This window comes from Littorina saxatilis, linkage group LG5, assembly GCF_037325665.1.
Source record: "Littorina saxatilis isolate snail1 linkage group LG5, US_GU_Lsax_2.0, whole genome shotgun sequence".
NCBI classification, from domain to species: Eukaryota; Metazoa; Mollusca; class Gastropoda; order Littorinimorpha; family Littorinidae; genus Littorina; species Littorina saxatilis.
Window position 1 is genome coordinate 10,370,622 of NC_090249.1, and position 26,269 is coordinate 10,396,890.

Consider the following 26,269-nt stretch of genomic DNA (forward strand, 5'->3'; position numbering starts at 1 on the left):
AATGTTAGTTTTGACCAGGTGAAAAAATTCCCACGGGTTTCATGCAGTGCATCAAAAACATCCCACATGTTTTCAAGTGTAAAGAAAATTTATTGTAGAATTGATAAACCAGTAAAAGAAATACCCAGCCAGGGGGGCTAAATGACATCAAATATGTACAATCAAAACTGACAAACGTACCATTGACTTAAGTTAATTAGAGGAAACCCAGGGATGTTGCTCAGCTTCATTTTCTTTGACAAATTTGCCAAAATGGCCGGCCTGCAATGAAAATTTCAGCAATTTATCAAACTTTAAGGCAGTCCTTCACAACACTTTTTTTTAAAAATTGTTGACCTTGCCGAAATAAGGGCAAAGCTTCCCGAAACTTGTTAAAGTTTTTGCGTTTTGCTGACGGTCAAAACTAAACGACATCCACGGGAAACCTGATTGTTCTTACAATGCAGTCCACAGAAAGCAACCGAACGTAGGTCACGGATTCTTAGTGCGGAATATACAGATTGCTGTATTTAACACTAGCCAACTCTCACTGAACATACAAAGGTAAAAAAATATTTTTGACGATATCATTTTTATTTGTCAATTGTTTTTCAATTGTTTAAAAAAAAAAAATACATTATACTTAAAAAATGTGTTCTCTTTGCACAGTAAAGAAATGGAAATTTGTGCAATTTGTTTCAAAGAACAGGTAGAAGTTATTTGTCAGTAAGTTTTCTACAAAGGGCTCCCCAAACTGTGCGTCCCCATGTCTCGTATTCATTAGGAGCCATCCCCACCACAAAAAAACATACCAGAAATTCATGTATGGGGTTGCGTAATGCACTAACTAAAAAACCAAAAACGGTCCCAGGACACACAAGTGACTTCATTTTCTTTATCGTGTACTGTTTTCAGAAAATGTTCTGCCATATCTGTTCGAACACAAATTAATTGAGTTAATCTAACCGATATGACCAAAATATTTGTGTGCCTGCTCAAAAAAGTGGCGTTGGAGCGCTCCAGGGATCACTTGTTGACAAGATGTGCCTTCCGGAAAATTGAATATGAACCTCCTGATCTTCAGACCCTCTAAAGTTCCACCGCTCTTCCCCCCCTCACCCCTATCATTAACGTTGGGGGTCCCAGAGCCCTCTAGGTGCTGTGTCTGTGGGGAGCCCTGAAGTAATGTCTGGTTTTCAGGGGACCAAAGCCCACTGTAGCTGTACTGTTTTTTCCGACTCTGTTTGCAATCCATACATTCAAAAGATTAGAAATATACACACATCTAGGCAGTATTTTCAACTAAAAAAAAAAAAGATGGTTTCTACGTATCATTCTCTCTTCACAATTCACTGAGACCTCTGTTTTAAGACTTTTCATTTTCACACTCCCTCTATATCAAGAACTGATCTTGTCACACTTTCTCTTCATAGCGTTGTTAAATCATTTGACCTGTTTTAACCCTTTCGCTGCCTGTAGGACGTCAACGCACGTGCTGGTTTACTTGCTTTAACTGGCAAAAAGACAGCAAACTTATCAAGACTCACTTGCTGTTAAGACTTTCATTTTCAAGATTTATAGTCTGAAAACAGAGGTACCACTGTAAACTTGATGACCGCTTGCTATTTACGCTGTCTGTGAAGTTCACATGAAAACAAAGAGAAATAAAATGTGGTGCAAAACTTTGCAAGTAACCCAGTGTTCACAGTTACAATTTTTTTAACAAAATCAGCATTCTGCTTAACAACACCTCATCCGCACCCCTGAAAAAAAAGAATAAAAAAAAATACCAAAAAAAGTATCAAGGAGTGTTGCACTGAATGAACATCACAAACAGGACAGAGTGTATCAGCGCCACTACCGATTGAGACATCAAGATGAGTATCTTCATCTGCATCATGATGAAGATATCACACAACACATACAATGAACAGATGGTATCCTGTTGTACAGAGGAAAACAGGTTCTTATGTGTCTATGTCTTGGAAAACACCTACACTTCTAATGTCACTGTCCTGAATCTATACATACATTGCTACTTTGAAGTATACTTGAGCCTTCAATATTGGGGGAAAAAAAGAAAAACAAAAGGATTTCTTCTTCTTTTGTATTTGTGGACTGCAAATCCCATATGCACTCTTTTTTTTGTGTAAGAGTGGGCATTTTTTTCCTTTACAAAGGGTCTGATATGTAATTCTCAACAAAAAAAGAAAAAGAAAAAAGTATCTTCCAATTTCTGCTCAGGTGTGTTGAGCAGGTGTAAATAAATATTGCATAACATCAATGACTGAAAACACCTACTGCTCTTTTTTCCTGCCATCTCGAAGTCTCAGGCACCGGACCTCTTTAAGAATGTGGCTATCAATTTCTTCTTTGTGCTTTATCAAAACAAAAAGAAAGTACCACTAAATACGTCTGAAAATCGGCCTCACCAAACTGGATGACGGACACTCATCGTTGCCTGAATATAGACATGTAAACATGACGTTATTATAGTCTGCATTTGTACAATTTCTAGAAAAAAGCTCCTCTCTGAAACGGACAGTAACTCACACACACAAAAATTGTCCCTGTTCTAGGGACAGACACATGATTGTTCCCCCTTAAGTATCATGCGAGGGAAGGAAACGGTGTGGGTTTCACTGGGTGTAGGGGGGAGGTGGGGGCTGGTTGGCGTTGGCCTGGGTCTTGATGGCATCCTCGTAACGCGGGGGAAGCAGCATCTGCACACACACACAAGACATACCAGAATGGATCAATTAAAAAAAGGATTCGGAGGAGCATCTGCACACACACACATTACATACCGGAATGTATTGATTGAAAATTGGATAGGAGTATCTGTACACACACACACACACACACAAGACATTCCGGTGTGGATCGATTAAATATTGAACAGGAGCATCAGCACACACACACAAACACCTTAGACATACAGGAATGAATCGATTGAAAATTGGATTTTACCTTCTATGAGCTATGTGACTGACATCATCGGCCAACCAAAACTCATACTTAGGCGGCTGGCAAAGACCATGTGCATGTGTGTGTGCGTTCAATCATAAAAAATAAAAGGCAATCTAACTAAAACGGAGCGACTCATAAACGTTTGTTTTTTTCTCTACCAAAATATGATATTTAACACAGACCTTGACAGTCATTGTTCATCTCGTCTACTAGCACGGTCTCAGAGAACAATGACTGTCTTCAGCTGCGTAAAATGTCACATTTTGGTAAAAAATACAAATAACGCTTAACAAACGATGTTTCGAAATGCCTCTGTAAAAGTGTAGGGCTTTTAAGCACTGTAGAAGTATGAAGAGCTGTATTAATTGAAGGCAATGCAAGCTAAGCTACACCTATACAAATCTCATATCGAAAAACCAATAGAGACACAATAAATGAGCTGCAGATAGGATCTCATTATTCAACGTGAAGCCAATGGTGTGTAATAACTCTGTCAGGTTTGTATGGGTTGTAAAAAAGTGAATCTCCTTGCTTTTAGTGAGACAAGCAATCCCCACATGCTTCGTGTCCACGTGTTTCAGACACACCCCTTGCTGCTAACTGTTTGTCTCACTAAAAACAAGGGTATTCACTCTTTCATAACCCATAGAAACCCTACAGAATTATTTCTGGAATTCATCTCTTCAGAAATTAATTAATTAAAAAAACTCCAACTCTGCAGACCAAGCAGTGTGTTTATTTGTTTATTTGGTGTTTTATGTCGTTTTCAACCACGAAGGTTATATCGCGACAAGGGAAGGGGGAGATGGGATAGAGCCACTTGTCAATTGTTTCTTGTTCACAAAAGCACTAATCAAAAATTTGCTCCAGGGGCTTGCAACGTAGTACAATATATTACCTTACTGGGAGAATGCAAGTTTCCAGTACAAAGGACTTAACATTTCTTACATACTGCTTGACTAAAATCTTTACAAAAATTGACTATATTCTATACAAGAAACACTTAACAAGGATAAAAGGAGAAACAGAATCCGTTAGTCGCCTCTTACGACATGCTGGGGAGCATCGGGTAAATTCTTTCTCGTCCGAACCAATATGGGACTCCCCCTAGTCCGGGGGGGGGGGGGGGGTAGACCAAGCAGTCAGGATGTTGATTTCTGGTATGTGTTCAAGTGAAGGAATGTTCTTATCCCATGTAAACGCCAAGGCAGATCTTGGATAGTATGCAGAATTGTTTTCACCAGAAAGACTGTGACTTCAAAGTAAACTGAAAATGAACTTTTCGACTGAAGTACTTAAAATTTTTCAATAAAACTATCATGTGCCTGAGGTATGCTGGTAGTGGTAGGACAGTGTGAAACAAGTTAAAATTCTCTAAGAGCACACTGCAAATTGTATTGTAAGACTATTGAAACATGCATACCTCAGTGTCGGGGTCGACGTGGTATTCCCGGGTCATGCTGCGAGCCACCACCACCTGCTGTACGTACTTGTAGGTTGCCCAGATCATGCCGATCAGGTAAGCCTGCAATATCACAAAAGGCATAATTCAGTCTCTTCAGTAAGAGCTGGCAGTGTACAAAAACTGTGCCATTTTCACACTCACAGATAAGTGTTCACCCTTTTATTATTACTTGTCTGTTGTGTATCTTGTTACTATTTAAAGATCAACAGATTGAGGTTCTGGTGATTGTTTCCTTTTCAAAGAAACTTGACACTGTACTGCATCCAAGCTGCATTCAAGCTCATGTTTGGCTCATTCACAGTAAATCAATAAAACAAAATTTTGAGTACCATTTTTTTTGTCTATAAACTTCAACCAAACAGCGCAAACATCCATGCACAAATACTCACAAATACATGCACAAACACGTACACTTGCAGAGTGGCACACACACAGACATGCATACGCACACACATGCCCTAAAGATTTCATAACAATTAATCCAGGTAAAAAATCTGGGAGAATCAGAGATAGGACAAAGAATCAAAGGTGAGTCAAATACTAGTTTGCTTATAGTTACACAGTGCTGCAACCAGATGGTGCTTGTGGTATTTTAAACCCCAGATGGATCTGTCATGTTTTACATGGGCAAGTATGTACCTCAAATCTACTCCCCCGAGCCCTTGTAGGTAGGTTTCTATAATTTCTCCTTCTCCCAACTCCATCCTCCCCCCAACAAACCTTACCGACTCCCTGAACGAAATGAAAAAGTGCACAATAGGAAACACGCACCTTGACACAGAGAGCCAGGATGAGCATGGTGACCATGAAGAACATGAGGTAGTCGCTGTCGATGTCCATCACATGCTCCATGCCAGGCATCTTGGACTGTAAGTCAAACACACAAGCAAGCCAAAATTCAATAATCTCCACGTTTCATCAAAACAGCTCATGCAGCACTACACAAGAGAATTCTTACTTATATGCAGGTACACATCTTTACCTAATCTGAAATCATTTCAACATCATCAGAGGCCTTTTGATTGGGTGACATTTGCTACTGTCTAATCATGTTAAGACTTGAATTTGTCACATTTGTGGAGGTCTTCTAAGGGTGGTTCCACTGTGTGTGTCGAGAAGCCAAGAGCAAGGCCTGAGAACAACATTGCACAGAAGATGACTCATTTGAAGCACAACATGACAGATCTATCGTCCCAAACTCTATGTCCAGACATTATGCACTGACCACGCCCGAGTCCCTGAGCCACAGTTTGATGTTGAAGTGCGGGGCGTAGGTGAAGTAGCTGACCAGGGTCAGACAACTCAGGCAGAAGAGGAACACGTGCAAGCAGAAGAACGGAACCATGTAGCCAGGGCGACTCTGAAAAAGTGAAAACCATTTTTGCAATGGAAGTCAATGTAATACATCAGCATGATCTGGGACAACAAGTGATGTGATGTTATTCAGACAAGTTCCTTATAAAACACAACCAAATTATGCAACTGGATAACAACTATATTATTACCTAATTTGCACACCTGACTTGATAAATTGTGAATATTGTAGTTGTACTTCTTTTCGTGGATGATTTGCCTTTCAGTCTCATCTCTAGGTTAGTGTTCTCCTGATATCATTCTGCCTAGAAAAGAATTCAAGCTGTCACAATCCACTTACAATCTGAGAATAACAAGGATAACATTTCTACATACGTACTTACTGTACACAGGAATGTGATTACACTACAACAGTACATACACATTAATAAGACACGTTACAGAAAACAAACACCTGGATAATGAAATACTGACCCTGATGACACCGTAGAGCAGAGCAACAGCCGTCATAATTGAGAGAAGCGTGACAGCGTACGCCATGCATAGATCCTCTGGAAATGCAAACACTGGACTTTAATTTGTTTAAAGACTCAGTCCCAAGTAGAATTGATGTTAATAATCATTAATGCAACAAAGATCAGACATGGGTCTGGTAATTTGACTTGGGGAAAAAAAGAAAGAAAAGCAGACAATGATTTTTATAAATAATCTGCTTCTTCTCTGACGACGTTTTCAGCACTTCTCTAGCCAGTAGGGCAGAAAGGGTCTAATTCTACCCAAAGCAGGTGCATTTCCTGTAGGTACACTTCTTGCACTGTTTTTCCTGTAAACACCTGTAACCGAGTGCCGAAACACTACGATCACCTCGGGAGGCGAAGTGCAATCAAACAGGATTGATAATGTTAGGGCTAATTTCTTAGCCCTATAAAAACTGTTATGCAAACCTGAAGGTTTCCATGAACATACAGACAATCGGAAACCACCAGACCCCATCACAAACAGAATTCCACAATCCACCGGTGTTGACTTAAAGGCCAACAACTCGGGTGCAGAGTCTGCTGTGAAAGGAGCGGTAGCCTCCTCTGTCACACACCGAAAACTCCAAACTGTTTCCTTCCCTTTCAAGTTGACACAATGATAAACAATCAAAATAGTCAATACACTTCAACTAACCTACAACTAAAACTTGTACAGAGAAAGGTTAGAGAAAAATGAAAGCAAAGCAAAAGATAGACAGTGCACCAACACGTCTTCACAGGACGAAAACCATTCGTTCAGTGACGTATTCCCGCGTTCTATCTCACGTGACCCATTCCTCTCGGAATTGTGGGAGATAAAATGAGAATGTGCGTCGGTGCAGTTCCTCATCGATAAACCAATAATACTCAATCTCCTGTCCTATGCCATCTCCACAGCAATAACTGAATGAGGTATCTTTCATTTTTAACAAACAAACCATTCACCACCTCATACACACACACAATGCACCCCTCTCACCTTTGGTCAGAGTTCGAGCCTCCTGTCTGGCTGCTTTGAGTTCCCGTTCCAAGTCATCGACAAAGATTCCGTCAAACTCTGGGCCCTTGCCCATCTGGTTCTGTTGGGGGAGCAGCACATCTGGATGGATGGACACAAGCACCACCAAGCCAAGGCCAAAGATATCTACCATCTGAAACAAAACACATGATATACTCAACAAAAAGTTAACTGTTATTAATTCCTAATTGAAGAAGCAAGTCCAACTGAACAAAAGCAAAAAGGTTCACAGCTTTACAACAAACATTTTTGTGTTAAAACAAATTAAAAACACACCATAATTATATTTATAACGAAGTGGCTCGGGAACCCCAGGCCCATGCAAGGCTCAAGAACCGACAGTCACCAGTAGCTCTCAAAATAGACCTCCCTTATTTTGCTCACACTGATATCACTAGTGCATGACGCAGCGGTTGGTGCTCCAAACAATAGAGAGGTCGAGGGTTCAAGCCCTGCCATCACTCAATCTCCATTGTTTTTGTTTTTTTCTTAAATATTTTCATTTAAGACATTTTCAGCATTCTTTTTTCCCTTCTTAACTCTCCCCTACTTCTTTTCAGTTGACAAAACATAAGTCTGCTTCGCATAGAGTTACTTTGTTCGACACATGACACCTGTGAACCCGCGCATCTCTCACTTTGGTCAGTCGCTCTTGATCGTGCTGTTGCCCAAATACAAGTCTTTCTGAGTCTCTCCACAAACCTTTCTCTAAAAAAAGCAAAGACCACAGTTCTTTGCACCACTCATAGGACCATTACAAAATAAAAACATGTAGCTTGTGGAGAGTGTCTGTTCCCGAACCTTGCATGGGCCTCCATAACCGACTCATTGGTTCTCCAGCCATGTATGGCCAAATTATAAACAGGATTACATTTTAAACCACGATCACCATTGGCAATGGCACAATTAAAGAATAAAACTTTACATAAAAATAAATAATTCATACCAGATACCAGAACTGTCTGTCGCCAGAGAGCAAAGATACGACCTTAAGAAAATGAACAAAAATTGTTGGCAGTCACTGAGTCAATCTCAAAATTTTCTTGCTCTACCCGGTGCACAACTGGTTTCAAGTGAAACATAACAAGGCTGGACACTGCAGAGCCAGTTACATGGCATCGGGGCAGAGTGTTCGCACTATAATAAATGTGCATCATTACATTGAACTGCTTGGACTATCTACCAACACATATCTATTTCCTCGATTGTAAACAGCTGATTTTGTACTGTACACCTGCCATACTGGACACGATTCGTCTCGTTCACTCACCAGACAAAACAGACCGTAAAGAATGGTCCCAACTTTGACATGACAGCAGAAGCAGCACTTGTAAGCGTTGGGGTCCCTAACGTTCATCACACCAAACTTATTCATCTTGTCGATTGTATACAAAACCCCAACTTCACTGGACTCAAGATTCCCCGACTAGTTGTTTTCGTCTTCTCTATTTGTCAATATGGCGACACTTCCTGTTCATATGATCAAAATGCAAGTGTCGTTTTAATGTTGCTAATCCGTGTATAAAGCCATAAAATATAATAATATAAGCGTTTAATTAATAGGAGTACACACGATTCAATCATTTCTCATGTATTTAGTCAGCAAAGCACACATTTCATGAAACCAAATTACATGATCTACTGCGCATGCGAAAATGACGTAATGCAAACCAAAAGGTCAAGAGTGGTGTCCCTTGCTGGCCATGTGGTGTTTGTTGTGCTGAGAAAGAAGGGTAGCAAGATGCAGGTTTCCAACCCGAATAATGTGAAAATCTACAATCTGAGCGCAGGAAAGTCCCTGCCTGATGTAAGCTTAAACATTGATAGTGCTATACACAATAACAATACACACCAAACCGAGCTAAGTTTCGCAGTTTAAGTTCTTGAATGTTATCAATCTACCTTATGAAGTTGTATCTCTGGACTCAGACTGGGTATGATTCTATGAATGTTCAGGGGAAATGTAACTTGTCAGGTGAACGAACCACCATTGACAGAAAGACCAAGCTACTTTATGGGATAATTTTTACCCGTTAACGGTTTTAAGTGTGATCAAACAGTCACATCAAGTTGCTCATGTTTCAGTGGCTGTCAGACCAGAAGAGGCGTAAGCTGCAGAAGTCAGATCCAGGTGAATATATAATACTATAGTCTTCTTTTTACATTTAGTCAAGTTTTGACTAAATGTTTTAACATAGAGGGGGAATCGAGACGAGGGTCGTGGTGTATGTGTGTGTGTGTGTCTGTCTGTGCGTGTGTGTGTGTGTAGAGCGATTCAGACCAAACTACTGGACCGATCTTTGTGAAAGTTTACATGAGAGTTCCTGGGAATGATATCCCCGGACGTTTTTTTTCGATAAATACCTTTGATTACGTCATATCCGGCTTTTTGTAAAAGTTGAGGCGGCACTGTCACACCCTCATTTTTCAATCAAATTGATTGAAATTTTGGCCAAGCAATCTTCGACGAAGGCCGGACTTCGGTATTCACTATTGCATTTCAGCTTGGTGGCTTAAAAATTAATTAATGACTTTGGTCATTAAAAATCTGAAAATTGTAAAAAAATAAAAAATTTTTATAAAACGATCCAAATTTACGTTCATCTTATTCTTCATCATTTTCTGATTCCAAAAACATATAAATATGTTATATTTGGATTAAAAACAAGCTCTGAAAATTAACCCCTTCACTGCCCACCCCGTATGTAATACGTGGTCATTTTTGGTTTGTCGTACGCCCATAACCGTATCTCATACGTGGGATTTGTGTCACCAACATTTCAGGACATTTCTGAAAACTAAATGGGAGGTAACCACTGTCCAAGTACTTGTAGGGGTTCTAAACACAGTTCTTTCCCATAGACCGTTCGGATAAGTTACTAAAGTTGCTACCACGTTCTACCACGTGTTGAAAACTGTGTTAGCATTCTCGCCATTTACAATGGCGGCGGAAAGTCGGACCTCAACTCGTAGACCTGTTTTCAAGCGATACAGTGTTCTGGAAGCTCTACAAGAAGTGATTTATGGATTACCACACAGAAGAATACTTTTATGGGCTGTAATGTGAGTACCTGATGTTTGACACCAGTTTTAGCAGTGTTTTGTGTGGTTTTACATGCTGCAATGTGTGTCACTGTGTGTGTGTAAGTCCGGAAACTGTAATTTTTGACGAAAATGGTCATTATATCAATTTTTACTATAACAATCACAAACAAAGTCCAATGATCATGTCATCCTATAATAGCCAAGGGTATAAGCAAAACACATGCCAAAGATCTAAGAGATATCTCAATAAATGATCGAGCAGTGAACAGATTAGTGAACCTACCGAAGAAAGCGAAATTTTGCCCTGGCACACAGCAATACCGAAATGCTGTTATACTGTGGCAGTGAAGAGGTTAAAAATATAAAAATTATGATCAAAACTAAATTTTCAAAATCCACTTAAAAACACTTTCATCTTATTCCTTGTCGGTTCCTGATTCCAAAAACATATAGATATGATATCTTTGGATTAAAAACACGCTCAGAAAGTTAAAAGTTAAAAGTTAAAAGAGAGGTACGGAAAAGCGTGCTATCCTTCTCAGCGCAACTACTACCCCGCTCTTCTTGTCAATTTCACTGCCTTTGCCACGAGCGGTGGACTGACGATGCTACGAGTACGAGTATACGGTCTTGCTGAAAAATTGCATTGCGTTCAGTTTCATTCTGTGAGTTCGACAGCTTGACTAAATGTTGTATTTTCGCCTTACGCGACTTGTTATTCTTCCAATAGACGATTTTCGGACATAACTCCGTTGGGTTTGTATGGGTTGTGGAAGAGTGATCTTTTCTTGCAAAACCTCTGCCAAACATTTATGGGGCCAATCCAGGTTTCCCAATTGCTTCGTTTCCGGCCAATTTATGTGGAGCACGTGATGCGCACAAAAAATATTGGCGGTCTAGAAGTGTCGTCTGCGCAATGATCGCGGCGGCTTTCTTGACCGCCAAGGACGACCACGCACGTTGTGAGACGTCATTCGTTAGACCTCAATTACTAGTGAGACTGTGTCAAAAACATGTTGATGGAAGCATGTGTTTTCGACACTCCCAAGTGATTGGCCCCTCGAATGTTTGCAGAGGTTTTGCTCCCAGTCCCACAAAACATACAAGCCCGACGGAGTCATTTTCGGAAATTGTCTGCTGTGTGTGTATCATTGTATGCGAGTATTGTGACTGAGATAAACATGTTGTGCAAAAAAATCTTATAATATACATGTGATGCAATCATATTTGGCTGACGATAAGAAGAACACTATATATGTTGAACACTCAATCCTCATATTATAAAGAACAGTCTGAGTTAACTCTGTTCAAGTTCAACTTGAAGTGCTGTAAGTGTAAACTGTAATGTGAACATTGCTTTCATGCACATGTACACAATCACAATCACACTCACAAACACATGAGGAAACAAGAATAAAAATCAATCACAATCAAGCAGGAATCAGTATAAAGCTTGGTAAGACCTGTACAAACATTGTCAATTGATCTTTCTGATTTGATTTCAGATTTACAGCGCCGGATCGAACTGATCCAGGACTTTGAGATGCCATGCATCAGTAGCTGTGTCAAAGTGTCACCAGACAAAAATTATATCTGTGCCACTGGTGAGTAATTTCTTGTGACAAATTAAATGAGGTCAGGCTGGATTTTTTTTCTTAGAGTGGTAGACTCAGAATAAAGAGAACAACAAGAAAACAACAGTTTAATATAATATTATAATCAGAACACGCATAAGATGAATTAAGATAGGCTGACATCTTTTTAACAAAATAGTATAGTAAAAACTTTATGAAGCCTCTGAAAATTGGTTTCTTTATGCTTCTATTTGGGCCAAAGTCAAAAGGTGCCAAATGGAACACTATATTTTCATTTTATGTTTTATACTTGTTTTTTTGCATTTTTGACACTATTAATTAATGTACTTTTAATGTTTTTTAAAACTAACCCTGCAGTTTTTCAACCAACTGAATAAATTTGTGTTTTGTGTCCTGCTCTGAAATCTGTTTCTCGTGACATACAACATCTTCAGTGCTGTTTTTTGTTACCTTAAATGCCAATTTCAAGATGGAAATATATCTTTTTGTACAAAATCCAACACACTCTTTTGAATTATGGTCAAAAGAAATGTTCAAATGTAATATATTTTAAGCATGGCCATCATGAAAATGTCACGTCACGAGAAACATATTTTTGGATTTTCTGCAAATCTTCCCAGAAAAAACAACAAAGACTTTTCAGACAAACCATGTAGCATTTGTTTTCTAAGATTTATTTAACTTGTGTAAAGAGACAAGAAAATCCTGAAGTAAATGTTTGCATGAAAAACAACACTTTTCCAGTTTCTTGTAACAAGTCAGTGTGACGGAAGAGATTGTAGAATGAAAAAAAAACCCATCAACAGAAACATTTATTCATATTTCAATAAAGTATCTTGACTTATGTATTTATTTTCTTTAAAACATAGAAACAGTGTGTTTTCTACGTCTCTTGTGACAGTTCCGTCACTATGACTCTCATAGCGTTTCTGTCACAACAACTAAGTTTGTGTCGTTTGAATGAAATAACATTCTGAGTCAAAATCGAAAGTTAGTTGTGTGCTTCTGTTCCGTAAAACTTCGTTAAAATAACATTACAAAGAAGAATAAGCACTCAGTTTTTCTTAGAAGGATGTTCTTTCATGTCTCTCGTTATTTTTGGACCCCGCGTTGTTTCCTGTGACGTGTAAAAAAGCGTGTGACGGATTCAGAAAACTTATCCGGTCGCAAGGACGCCATGCGTTCGAATGTGCCAGAAACTCGTATGTCGCTCAGACCACTTTGCGGATGTCGTAAAAGCAGCTGCCGTTAATCGAGATCGAAAGTAAGGTGCCGAAAATCGCGTGCTGTCTCTCGTGACGTTTGTGACAGATTTTTTGCAACGTGTCAAAACTCGTTTTAATTTTGGTACCATGCTATTTTTTGAACTTTTAATATGTAGCCTACATTGATAACGTTTTGTTGACCCCAAAACGATGGCTCTTTCTTTTCATTTTCTTTATGCAAAAAAGCAAAGAAAGAGGAAGTTAGTGTGACAGAACATGTCACAGGAGACTGTAGTTTTTTAACCTTCAAATTCTCAATGTTGATTGTTTTTTTCATATTGAAGACCAATTCAAATAAAAGAATGAACTTTACTGAACCGGCCCATCTATTCTTTATTTAAGAAAAAACAAGGTTACACTGTTTAATTTTGCATTTCTAATGACACCCAAAAACGAGGCTTTAGAAACGGCAAAAAATAGGGGGAAATTAGGATAAGAAATTCATAAAAAAATACTTACTATCAACTTTGTGTTCTGAAACTTTGGCAATATCATCTGCAAACACTTTAGTACAATGTTATTGAGAGCTTTAGTTAAAATATTAAACAAATCTTCTTCTTCTTCTTCGGCGTTCCAGGATTTTTGGCCTCAGGTCAGACTTCAAGTTAAACAAATCTTTAATTTATTAGCCTTTTAAAAATGTCACATGACAAGAGGCACCTTTTGACTTTGGCCCATTTATGTTCAGTACACTGTAGTGTATGGCACAGCAAGAAGCCATAACTGACAGTGAGATAATATTTGTTCTTTTAAATAACATAAAAAAATTATGGTTTTTTGTTTAAAAATGAAACGCTAATAAGGATATTCTTTCCTGCATTGAAGGAACATACAAACCACGCCTGCGCTGCTATGACGTCAACCAGCTGTCCATGAAGTTTGAGCGCGGCCTTGACGCAGAGGTCATCAAGTTCATGTTTCTGGATCAAGACTATAGCAAGGTACCCTGCTGTGTGTGTGTATGTGTGTGTGTCATAGTTTATTTTGTGGAGGAATGTTTGTGGGGAGGGCGGAGAGAGAATTATTATCAGAATTTAGAGTTGCAGAGTGAAAGATTGAACACGTGTGTGTGTTGTATCACTGATATTATTTGATTTTTCAGATCCTGAGCTTTTCTGACTTATTTCTGCTTTATTTTTATGTTTTAAACTTATGATGTGTTATCTGTTCAAGCACATTTAATTTTGCTTACCGTATCTATGATTTTTTGCGTTGGGTGGGACTTGGGATGGAAGAGGAAGGGGTGGCTTGATTGTTATGACTTGGAATGAAAAGAAAGGTTACCCCCAGTTACATCACATGTGTTATTATTTCATTTTCAGATTTTGTTTCTGCAAGATGACAGAAATATTGAACTGCACACACAGTATGGTCGACATTACCGCTTTCGGATACCAAAGTTTGGACGAGATCTACAGTACCACAAACCATCTTGCAACGCATACTTTGTTGGCGCCAGTTCTGAGATCTACAGGTTCAATCTGGAGACGGGGCAGTTTCAGGCACCGCTGACTACTGATGCAACGTAAGTAAGACTTGTGTATGCTGATAATAGTGATATCAGTAGATTTTTCTGAGTAGACACCATCGACTGTTCAGTTTACCAAGCTGACCAGCTTGCTTGAATATTGGGTAGTAAAACCAAAAGACCATCAAGACAGATTTTGTCACTTTGTTTTGTGTAAATCATATGTGACAGTCTACAGAAAAACCTGGTATTATTAAGAGTTGTTTTTATCAATGAGAAAGTAAATCAGCCAGTTTCACCGTAGTATGAGGATAGCCCTATTTTTATAACTTATATAATTATTTACTTAGTGAAGCTGGTTTATCTCTATACAAGGGCTATGGTAAACTTCCAGGCATATTGGTGAATATTTACAGTGATTGATATGGTTTACTCCATTTTAGTCGGCACACAGGTGCTTTCTCATTTACAGTTCAATAACAAGCAAAAGACAAATTATATAGCCTCTAAACTGTTCGCATTACCTCTTTTTCTGTTCCAAGAATGAGTATCAATCAGATCTCTTTGTTCTTTGTCATGGTTACAAGGAGAAAATGTGCTGTGATTTCAACCCTGCTTACCTGTCTCTTTGTTCATTCTTATTGTTACAAGGACTGAAGGAGATCATGTGCTGTGACTTCAACCCTGAACACTCCCTGGTAACCTGTCCCTTTGTTCATTGTCATGGTTACAAGGAGTTCATGTGCTGTGATTTCAACCCTGAACATTCCCTGCTAGCCTGTCTCTTTGTTTATTGTCATGGTTACAGGGGGGACTGTGTGCTGTGATTTCAACCCTGAACACTCCCTGCTAACCTGTCTCTTTGTTCATTGACATGGTTACAGGGAGATGATGTGCTGTGATTTCAACCCTGAACACTCCCTGGTAACCTGTCTCTTTGTTCATTGTCATGGTTACAGGGAGATCATGTGCTGTGACTTCAACCCTGAACACTCCCTGGTAACCTGTCCCTTTGTTCATTGTAATGGTTATAGGGAGACCGTGTGCTGTGATTTCAACCCTGAACACTCCCTGCTAACCTGTCTCTTTGTTCATTGTCATGGTTACAGGGAGATCATGTGCTGTGATTTCAACCCTGAACACTCCCTGCTAGCCTGTCTCTTTGTTTATTGTAATGGTTATAGGGAGACCGTGTGCTGTGATTTCAACCCTGAACATTCCCTGCTAGCCTGTCTCTTTGTTTATTGTCATGGTTACAGGGGGGACTGTGTGCTGTGATTTCAACCCTGAACACTCCCTGCTAACCTGTCTCTTTGTTCATTGACATGGTTACAGGGAGATGATGTGCTGTGATTTCAACCCCCAACATAACCTTTAAAAAAAAATCCTGTTATGTTGTTGATCTGATCTTTTTATTGATTGTCATGGTTACAGGGAAATCATGTGCTGTGACTTCAACCCTCAACACTACCTGTTTTCGTGCGGTACGAAGGAGGGCACTGTGGAATGCTGGGACCCCCGGGACAAGACAAGAGCTGCTGTGCTGGACATCACCAAGAGCAAGTTCATAGAGAACATACCGCAGTAAGTGTAGTGCTATGACATCACTGAACTGTGTATTCAATTGCCACGGTGCAAGAGCCATGACGTATAAGGTTGCTGGGGATTCTGGGTAAGAATCATAGTGGAATAAACCGCGCAACCCCTCCATGCTGCCTGTGTCTGCTTTATTTCTGCCAGTATGTTTGTATTTGTGGCCGTCCCAAACAACACGAACGCGACAGTAAGCTGCTTCCATGCTTACTTTGTGTTTAATAAAAGTGTTGTGTTTGCTTGAGTGGTTGCCCTGGCATATATATGAGAACTTGGCACTTAAAACTGAATTCCTTCTCTTGTATGAGTGCCAGTGGTAGCCCCAGCATTTCTGGACTAAGCAAGTACAAACAGTCAGGGTGATTTTTGGAAGGGGCCCAAGTTGAGGGATGGACTTATCCCATGTTAAAGCCTGGCCGCATCCAAGATGGTGAGCCCAACTATTTTCAGGAGAAGGAGTGTGATCTAAGTGACAGCAATGTTGATTTTACAGCCTGAGCAGCATACCGACAGTGACAGCACTGAAGTACCGCGACGGTCTGACCTTGGGAGTGGGCACCAGCACAGGGCACGTCTTGCTCTACGACCTTCGCAATGGCCTTCCCATCAGGGTCAAGGACCATCAGTACGACCTTCCCATCAAGGACTTGGACTTTCACAAACCCCTTGACCTCGTTCTCTCCATGGACAGCAAGATTGTCAAGTTGTGGGACAGACACACTGTGAGACTCATTTTTTTGAGGGAAAAGTCCTGTATGCTTATAGTTTTCTATTGATTGTACAGTTTTTTGAAGTTTGTTTCTGCTGTTCTTGAGTCTTCTGATTGTTTGGGTATTTTGTATTTTTATTTTTTTTTGGGGGGGGTGACCAGAGATTCATCTATTCCCCATTCTAGCTCTCATAGAAAACACAACTTTATCATTTTGATTTGCTCATGTAGAGGAGGTAAGCACAAGATCTCTGCAAAAGCTGTTGGAATACACATGGTACACAATTGTTCGTTCTTTTTTGTTCCAGGGCAAACCATACACGTCCATTCAGCCGGAGACGGACTTGAACTCAATGTGCTTGGTGCCAGAGTCAGGTCTGATTTTCATCGCTAACGAGGCACCAAAGATCCTTACCTACTATATACCTGTGAGTTGATATATATATATAAATGTGTATTATCCATAGGGTTAACGCGTACTGCTTTCCAGAGAAAATGAAAAAGAACATTTTAGAACTCTCTGTTTTTGAAGTGTTATGGACCAGGGATGGAAGTTGCTTTTTCATTTTAATGCTTCTTATTCTCCCAGGTGCCAGAAGATAAGTTCTGCAGGACTCTGACCTACTCTTTTGCACATGAGATATGCTTTTAGAGGGCTTACTTCCTTTGTTTCTCAAAAGGTTTGGACAAAGCTTAGAAAAATGTCATAGTTGCAGGCATTCCATGATGTGTTTTGTCACTGCACTGCAGTCTGCTGGTTTTCAAATTTTTTCTTGAGAAGTGTGTGGTGTTTCAGCATTGAAACTTTGTCGCTTTGCACCTCCTGCATAAAAAGTAGCTTTGAACAGCAAAGATTTGATAATTCACTCCCATGTTAAAAGATGTGATAATTGACTGGTGCGTTAAAAGATGTGATAATTGACTGGTATGTTAAAAGATGTGATAATTGACTTGTGTGTTAAAAGATGTGATAATTGTCTGTTGTGTTAAAGATGTGATAATTGACTCATGTGTTAAAAGATGTGATAATTGACTCATGTGTTAAAAGATGTGATAATTCACTCCTGTGTTAAAAGATGTGATAATTGACTGGTGTGTTTCAGTCGCTGGGCACGGCACCCAAGTGGTGCGCCTTCCTGGACACGCTGACAGAGGAGCTGGAGGAGAGTGAACACCAGTCAGGTCAGTTGTCTCCCTTGCAGGACATTGGAGATCTGTACAACTCTTCGTGACAAATATGGAACACATCTGTGTTTGACCTAAATATTTGGCAGACAACAAATAGTGTCGTTACCGTAACAAATATTGAACAAATCTGTAGTTACTAACAAATATTGAACAAATCTGTAGTTACTAACAAATATTGAACAAATCTGTAGTTACTAACAAATATTGAACAAATCTGTGGTGACTGGAAAATCTGGCAGGCAACTTGATAGAATCTGCTTGTTTATAGTTAAGATGGCCTCTATAGCTCTGTTTTCAAACTGTAGTCAGTGTTAGGCTTGAAGAAAGTGCAAATATTTGTGAAAGCTTAATTTAAGATGTCGTATATGTAAGGATGTCAACTTTTGTTAGAAAGTTACCACTGTGTTTCAGAATGTGCAATGTAACACTCTGTTATCCTCTTTGAGTAGCAATAGCAAGAAAATCATGTCAGCATGATGTGTTTTTTGTGTGCAGTGTATGACGACTACAAGTTTGTGACGCGCCGAGAGCTAGAGGAGCTGGGCATGGAACAGTTCATCGGGTCCAACCTCCTCAGGGCCTACATGCATGGCTTCTTTGTCGACATCAGGCTGTTCCGCAAGGTAAATCCCTTTCCTGCTTGTTACTTATTCAACGGGCACAGCAGTGATTAGCACTAGCAGACAAGGGGAAGCAAGTTAGTCCTATGGATGGCTTGTGGGGGAGGGGGGTGGGAGAGGCCAGTATTTGTGGGTGTGTTAGAATTCATCTTTTGTTTTGTGTGTTGCTCTCGCTGTGGAAGGAGGTCAAAATTTTCCAGACAGCTGCGACACAACACTTACAAAGTTACACGTTGATGTGATGTATATGTTGTTGTTTTAGTTATTTTTTGGGATACTCGTTTTGTTTGTGCATTAAACTGAATGTGTATACATGTTTCAGTTCAAGTCCATTGCTGAGCCATTCTCCTATGAGCAGTACCGCAAGGACCAGATTCGTAAGAAGATTGACGAGAAGACAGATGGCAGGCTCAAAGTTCAAGTAAGTCTTTCACTTGAACGGTACACGATGAGGGAACAATTGGTTCAGTCAACCAAGCTCTGTCTTTGGCAAGATCATGAGGGAGACCTATTTCCTCACAGAAATCACTGTCTCCTACAGGATGGGGGAGAGGGAAAGGGAGATAGAAGAAAGATGGTGGTGGTGATATCAAAGAGGGGGTCAGGTGGTCGAGGGCAAGATGGTGGTTGTTGACCAGCTTATTCCCAGCAGGACGGAAAGCCAAACTTGTCTCTTTCAAACTCTTTCATTGTTGAACTTCAAATGAGATCAGTTACCATGGCTTGCCGGGCAGACTCAACCTTGAGGTACAATGATGCTGACAATAACATGGTGCAATACAAGATGATGTTGTAGTAAAGACAGCACGATCACTTACATTACGATCATTGATCAAAAACACAACCCTAAACAGTGGTCATGATTTAGGAACCCAATCTAATGAAATGTTTTTAGTTATCATATTTGTTGTCTGAAATGTTTACTTGAAGGGCAATGGAGGTGTCTGTAGTTGAAAGGTGTTGCATGCTTTGAACAGAAGAAGAAGCTGCCTGCAGTAAAGAAGGAAAAAACCCCAGTAATTGTTGATATATTTCTTCAGAATATTGCTTTATCTTTTAAATCGTTGACTTGAGGCATTAAAAACTCATCTGTTGTTGAAACATGTTGCTTGTGCTTGATGTGTACAGAAGAGGAATCCGCCTGCATTGAAAAATGAAAAAACAGTAACTGTTGACATCATTCTTCAGATATTGCTTTTCTCAGGCATGGAAATTGAAAATTGTAAAAAAGGCTGAAAATATATAACTGAAGACGCGAAGCGTCAAGTCGACGGCGCGAAGCGCCTAGCTTTACTAGGGTGGTCCGGGGGCATGCGCCCCCGGAAAAATTTTTCTCAAAAGAACCCAGATGGTGCAATCTGGTGTCATCTGAGCTCCAAGTTTGCCATTAAATTCTGTTTTTAGAATCAGAGTTTTTAGTACCAATTTTTGCTTTTTTGAAGAAAAAATATATATACATGTATTATATGGTTTAAATTTGTTAAAAAATTGATCTGTTGAGACAAACAAAAAAATGTAACTTGTAACACAATCTGTGCAATCTGGTTTACTTTCAAACATAAAAGTTCAAGTAACTGAGGCGGGCGGTAGCAGTGCGTGAACAAAGTACGGAAAGTTTTCGCGGGCTTTTGCGCAAAGGCAAAAGTAACCGGTGCTTTTTTTGTGTGCCTCCCCCTTTATTTTTTCGGCGGACACTATTGCTTTTTCGGCGGAACAACAAAAAAATTCGGCGGAAATCCGCCGTTCGGCGGACAATTCCCATGTCTGTTTTCTGTAGTACCTGCAATGTGAGGCCCCTCCAAGGAGAGGACACCTTCTGTTGTCCCTTTCTGTTATTTTGAATAAAGTATATATACCTGTCATGACAGGCCACCTGCAATGTAGGGGCACTTTTGGCTGGTCGGAATGGTATCCTTTTATCGCAAATACCACTGTATTTTCCAAATTGTTGACTTGAAGCATGGAAAACTGATCTGTTGTTGAAACATATTGCGTGTGCTCGCTATGTGCAGAAGAGGAAGCTGCCGTCAGTTAACAAGAACCTGGCCTACAGGCTGCATCAAGAGGAGGAGGAGCTGGCTTCCGGCGAGATGAGCAAGAAAAAGAAAATGAAGGTATTTTGTTAGTTTTTCATTTGTTTCAGATACAGTGGTAATTTTTCTGCCCACTTGATTTGAGAGCAAATGGTCAAATTTGATAGCAAAGTTAGGACGAATTTATGTTTTAAATTTGTATCATTATTCGTGGTAATGTTCTTAGTTTGACTGTAGCGCCGTCAGTCTGAGAACTGTTTCTTTAGGTACAGTAATTAATTTTTTGGTCTGAACCTTACGGGCCGACTAAAACCTTGAAATCTTGATAGTACATGTATGTGAATATCACAACTTGAATAATATAAGATGTTTGGTGGCTTGTTGACAGACCAGCTTTTTTGTTGGTCCAAGGGGACCATATCGTCTTTTGTTTCATCTTTATCGACCAAGGCCGAAGGCCGCGGTTGATAAATATGAGATAAAAGGCGATATGCTCCCCGAGGACCAACAACAAAGTGCTGGTCTGACAACAAGCTACCAAACATCGTTTTTGTCAATATTTTGGTTGTGCAACAAAATGGACAATGACCCACAGGGAGACGAATGTTTAGAATCCAACTCCGGGCCACAAAGCATCGGCACGAGATAACACGTCAAACTTGTATGTGACGTCAAACGTAGCTTTTTGACGCTTTTCTTCCAGTCTGAAAATGTACAGAGCTGCGATCATACCTGTGAATTCAGTAAGTGTTGAGCATATTTCTTTTCTTTTAAGTGTTTATGACTTTTCGTTGTGGATTTTGCGATTACAGAGATAAGTTGCAAATTGACCATGAGTCGCCGCGGTAATTATCAACATTGATTGGGTCTTTGAGAGTGAATGCTTACAATCGTTGTCCTCGGAAACACAAATCCAAAGCCACGATGGTTCCACACATCAAACAATCAGCCTGATTGGCTTTTACTTTGACAATCCACGTTTCACATGAAAGCTCAAACCCATTCACCACCTCGAGTTATTGCATGGGGAACATGAGATTTATTTACCAGGTGTTTGTGAATGAAAACTCGTGAAAATGATGACAAGTTTGGTTATTCTGTCTTGTTATTTGTCAGAGAGAGTCCATCAGGACATCAATGAGAGTTCTTATTTTAACAACACTTTTTCCATTTCAGCGGGCAGGCACCAACCTGCTTCACGACGACCGCTTCAAGACGCTGTTTGAGGACAAGGACTTTGAGGTGGACACCCAGTCGGAGGAGTACCGGCTGCTGAACCCTGTGCTGGCGCGCCTCCAAGTCAGCAAGAAGAAAGACCAGCAGAGCCTCATGGACAAGTTTGACAAAGTGGAGGAGGTGAGAGAGGGGGAAGGGCGGGGGGTTGGGGATGGGAAGGGGATGTTGGAAGGGGTTGGGTAGAGGGGAGTGAGGGGTGTGTGGAAGGGGTTGGGTAGAGGGGTGTGTGGAAGGGGTTGGGTAGAGGGGAGTGAGGGGTGTGTGGAAGGGGTTGGGTAGAGGGGAGTGAGGGGTGTGTGGAAGGGGATTGAGGCAAGACTGACAGTTTGCAAAAATGAAGACCAGCAGAGCGTCATGGACAAGTTTGACAAAGTGGAGGAGGTAATAATAAATAATGCAAAACATTTCTAAAGCGCATGTATCCAGGATTTAACCCTGCTCAAAGCGCTTTACAATCATTGGAAGAAAATACATCAACAACATAACATTATTTACAGTGCAATCACACACATGTACATATCAATGAATAACACATTGCACTATAAAACATTATCACAAACACAAGCGCAGACACACACACGCACTATGTAATACACATTGCACAATAATGCACTATCACAAACATACGCACTCGCGCACGCACAACACACATACGTCTAAAACTATGTACAGTACATAAGGAGAAAATGAAATGAAGAGGTGTGTGACACAAAGAGAGAGAGATTGTGTGAGGAGGGTGGCTAGAGGGATGAAGAGTGTATGCATGTGTATGCAAGAGTGTGTGGAGGGGATTGAAGAGGGAAAGAGTGTGTATGTGTGGGTGGATGTGTTGGAGATGGAAACGTTGCAACGGTTAAACAGTGAAGAAACAAGTTAATTCTCAGCCGAGGATTGACATGCAATCTTTTCATTCTGAGATGATTCCTGCAGTTGATTAAGAAACATTTTTTTAATTTTAAAGGTGGTCGTCTACATTTTTGCTTTTTTTCAATAATCTTATGGTTAGATTTCGATACAAAATTATGTCAAATGATGAATGAACCATGGGGAAAGAAGTTATAGAAAAAAATATATATGTAAAAAAAGATTTTATTTTTGGGTAGCGTGACTCACGCTTCCAATATTTTGTTTTCTGTTTGCTGAGAACATGTGCTTTGCCTAAAAATACTGGCCAATCAAATTCATGTCACTGTGCTTATAGCCACGCCCAAACAAGTGCAGCAACAGTTTGACACTGGAGCGCTGTCCACGCTTTTTTTTAAACGCACGAAATGCGCGGGATTTGAGAGGAGTTTTGCGCTTGGCATTTTCCAAATAAGGATATCCTACTATGAGTACTACGCTGGAATACTACAATGAATTTTCAAACGGCTACACTGGCTTCGTCTTTCCTGATCGAAAGGGGGTGTATTGTTGATATTTGTAGATAATAGACTCTGCATTTTAATGGTCAAATGGCGATTTCGGTATAAAAATGTAGACAAGGACCTTTAATAGCAGATCATTTGAATATGAAAACCAATAATAAAAAAAATTGGACCTTGAGAGAGAATTGAATTAAGCAGCATTAGCACATTTCTTTTTTTTTTTAATCTCAAGAATTTGTCTTTTTGACATTGATTTGACTCTTCCAAGGACTGCTCTTCAGTTCGTGTGTATGTGTATGTTTGTGAAAGCATGTGTGCCTCTGTTCCAATGAAGTAAATCTTAAATTAAGTCACTGTTTGATACAGTGGAACCTGCCCTGGGAACCACCTCTTGCTAACGAGCACCTGTCCACAATGACCATCGACAGGTTCTTTTCTCTATGATACTTTCCATGGCGACTATACCTGTCTATGACAAGCACTTTTAGCCGTCCCTTGGGTGGTCATTATAGACAGGTTCTTTTCCATATGCTACTTTCCATAGCGACTATACCTGTCTATGACAAGCACTTTTAGCCGTCCCTTGGCTGGTCATTATAGACAGGTTCCACTGTACCTTCAAATAATGAAAATGATTTGCTTTCCAAACCAGGAGGAAGAAGAGGAACGAGAAGGTCGCCCCAGTGAAGAAAGCAGCAGCAGCAGTTCTGAGTCGGAGTCAGACAGCTCTGAAGAGGAAAAACAGCCTGCACAGAGCAGCAGACGCACAAAAGTTCCGGAGAAAAAGAGGGCAGCAGCGCCAACCTCCAAACCAAAATTCTTTGAAATGAAAGAAGGGGAGCAGTTCAGGAACTTCAAAGAGAACAGAAAAAAGCAGTTGAAGTAAGTCTTCTGTCTCTGTTCTTAGGTGTGTCAATATATGTGTTGGGCAGACTCATGCTAAACATTTATTTGAATGCTGATTGTACATAAATGCATAATTTGGTTTAAATACTTTGTTTGAAGACAGAAATAATGAAACTGAAAGTTACTTAATATTCAAGGATTAAGTAGATTGGGTAACTCCCAGGAAGTTTAATTGACATTTTTCCCCCTGAGTTGGATTTTTGTATGACTTATAACTCAGTCCTTGAAGCATTGCCATTGTACGCACACAATTGCAATGTTCTGAATTCAAAATCTTTCATTAATTTGTATTCTAATTTGTTGAAAAAGAAGTTCAGTTAGTAGCCAATGAAACTAGGAAAAGGATTGTATAAGCTTTTTTTAGTTGAGTGCTGGTTTGTTCTCAAGAGCTAAGCCTGTCATTCTTCTTTTTATCCTTCATTCTTCTGTCCATCTTTGTGTGTATTTTTCAGTTGTGTGAAACCTAATTACATGTATCTTACTGTTGATCAAAGGAAAACACTGGGCGAGAGACTGAAGGACGAAACACAGGAATCTCAACACACATCCATCGGGAACAAAGAGATGACCTACAAATTGAAAAGGGTCAGTAAAATGTCACAGCTGTACCCGTTTCTTTTATTTATTTTGTATTTATTAATTGCAGACTTGTAGAGTAAGATCAAGAGATGGTTCCTTGTGGGCTTTACCCAGTGATATATAATCTATGTACTCTTTATGCAACTCGTGATAAGGATTGCTCTCATGACGCGGTTTAACACACACAAAATTTGTTTACATTTATCATGCAAAAGTTTTCTCTGGTATCATTTTGAAGGGAACTTGAAATTTGTTCATATATTTCGTTTTACATGTCTGCAGCATTCTTATGCAGAGCATGACATGGCACAGTTTTTAAATCATGTAGTTCAAGTGTTTCTGGCAACAGTGATTTGTTCAGTTTCTGTCAGTCACTAACATGTACAAAGTGGAACACCTCCTCCAACACTGTCCAATCCACCAGAAACTACGAGCAGAAACATGGCCTGCGGACACCAGTTCAGGAAAAGATCTTCGGCACCCTGTGGAGTCTTCGCTGTACTGCAAACTTCATCAGAAGTTCCGGAGTTCCTGTCTGAGCGATCGAGAAGAAGAAGACTAACATGTACAGACACAGATCAAAATGATATTCAGCAGTCTCTATTTGTACACGCACACACACAACAGACATGTAGATTGCAGAGATCTCTACTCTTTTTGTTTATCTTCACAGAGTTCCCGAGACGAGGAGAAGGCTCTTGCCATGCAGAAACACAAGACAGAGAGGAGGCAGATTCGTCGCTCTGCTGGCGAAATTACCCAAAAATTCAAACCCAAACCCAAATTCTGGATGGGTCAGAGGGTTCAGTAAAGCACATCTGTGTGTGTGTGACAGTGTATGTATGCGTGTGTGTGTGTGTGTGTGTGTGTTGGGGAGAAAGAAAAGAAGAGAAAGAGATAGCATGCATGTGTGTCTGTAAAAAGTGTGCGCATATGTGTTTGCAAAGTTTGTTTGTTCACTCGCATGCGTGTGGAAGGATGCATGTGTTTGCCTCTGTGTGTACATATGTGTGCTGTTGTTGTTAAGAGCAGTTCTGAATACAAAGACTTGTGTTGTTGACCTGGTTTTTATGGCACAGGCACAAACTGGCAGCAGAACATTTGAGTGGCACAGAGTTGCAATGTTGCATGATGTAAATTATGAAAGAATGGTTTGCGTGATGACGTGTGTTGCGAGGTCCATGCTGTTGGAAGATTCGAGAAGGATTTGCTCCCCTTGCAGTTATGTCAGAGAGGATGCAAAATGTAAAACAGCATGAGCTGAATCTGTAAATACACCAACCAATGTCAAAATTGCATGTGAAAAATGAAATATGGCAGACTGTGCAAGTGCTGGAAAAGGAATAAATCCATATACTGCAGTATTATGTTGTTAATGGCTTATGGATCATGAGAGAATCT

The 26,269-nt window shown here is 40.0% G+C and overlaps 2 protein-coding genes across 2 annotated transcripts in view; one reads left to right on the top strand and one right to left on the bottom strand.

Annotated features, from left to right (window-relative positions):
- The window catches only part of LOC138966267 (lysosomal-associated transmembrane protein 4B-like), a 9,919-nt gene extending 1,169 nt beyond the window's left edge, over positions 1–8,750 (bottom strand). The window contains exons 1-7 of the mRNA XM_070338421.1: positions 8,535–8,750; positions 7,226–7,397; positions 6,203–6,279; positions 5,640–5,774; positions 5,186–5,281; positions 4,373–4,474; positions 1–2,702 (exon numbers count right to left, since the gene is read on the bottom strand). The exon at positions 1–2,702 is cut by the window's left edge and continues 1,169 nt beyond it. Of these exons, the coding sequence (XP_070194522.1) occupies positions 2,619–2,702; positions 4,373–4,474; positions 5,186–5,281; positions 5,640–5,774; positions 6,203–6,279; positions 7,226–7,397; positions 8,535–8,639 (771 nt within the window). The 5' untranslated portion in view covers positions 8,640–8,750 and the 3' untranslated portion in view covers positions 1–2,618. The remainder of the gene's footprint in view (positions 2,703–4,372; positions 4,475–5,185; positions 5,282–5,639; positions 5,775–6,202; positions 6,280–7,225; positions 7,398–8,534) is intronic.
- Positions 8,751–8,949: 199 nt separating this feature from the next.
- On the top strand, positions 8,950–26,232 carry LOC138966268 (nucleolar protein 10-like). Its single transcript, XM_070338422.1, has 16 exons — positions 8,950–9,071; positions 9,350–9,395; positions 11,815–11,913; positions 13,995–14,110; positions 14,492–14,694; positions 16,072–16,221; positions 16,724–16,952; positions 17,248–17,367; positions 18,043–18,121; positions 18,623–18,750; positions 19,070–19,168; positions 20,760–20,861; positions 21,957–22,136; positions 24,036–24,265; positions 24,784–24,874; positions 25,542–26,232. Exons 1-16 carry the CDS (start codon positions 9,006–9,008, stop codon positions 25,677–25,679), a joined length of 2,076 nt encoding a protein of 691 aa, XP_070194523.1. The 5' UTR covers positions 8,950–9,005; the 3' UTR covers positions 25,680–26,232.
- The last annotated feature ends 37 nt before the right edge of the window (positions 26,233–26,269 follow it).

Excerpts from the sequence above, each read along its gene's own strand:
- LOC138966268 (XM_070338422.1), top strand. The coding sequence starts at position 9,006 with ATGCAGGTTTCCAACCCGAATAATGTGAAAATCTACAATCTGAGCGCA. Across the intron at positions 18,751-19,069 it reads ACATCAGGCTGTTCCGCAAG|TTCAAGTCCATTGCTGAGCC; the intron begins GTAAATCCCTTT and ends TACATGTTTCAG. Across the intron at positions 24,266-24,783 it reads AACAGAAAAAAGCAGTTGAA|GAAAACACTGGGCGAGAGAC; the intron begins GTAAGTCTTCTG and ends TGTTGATCAAAG.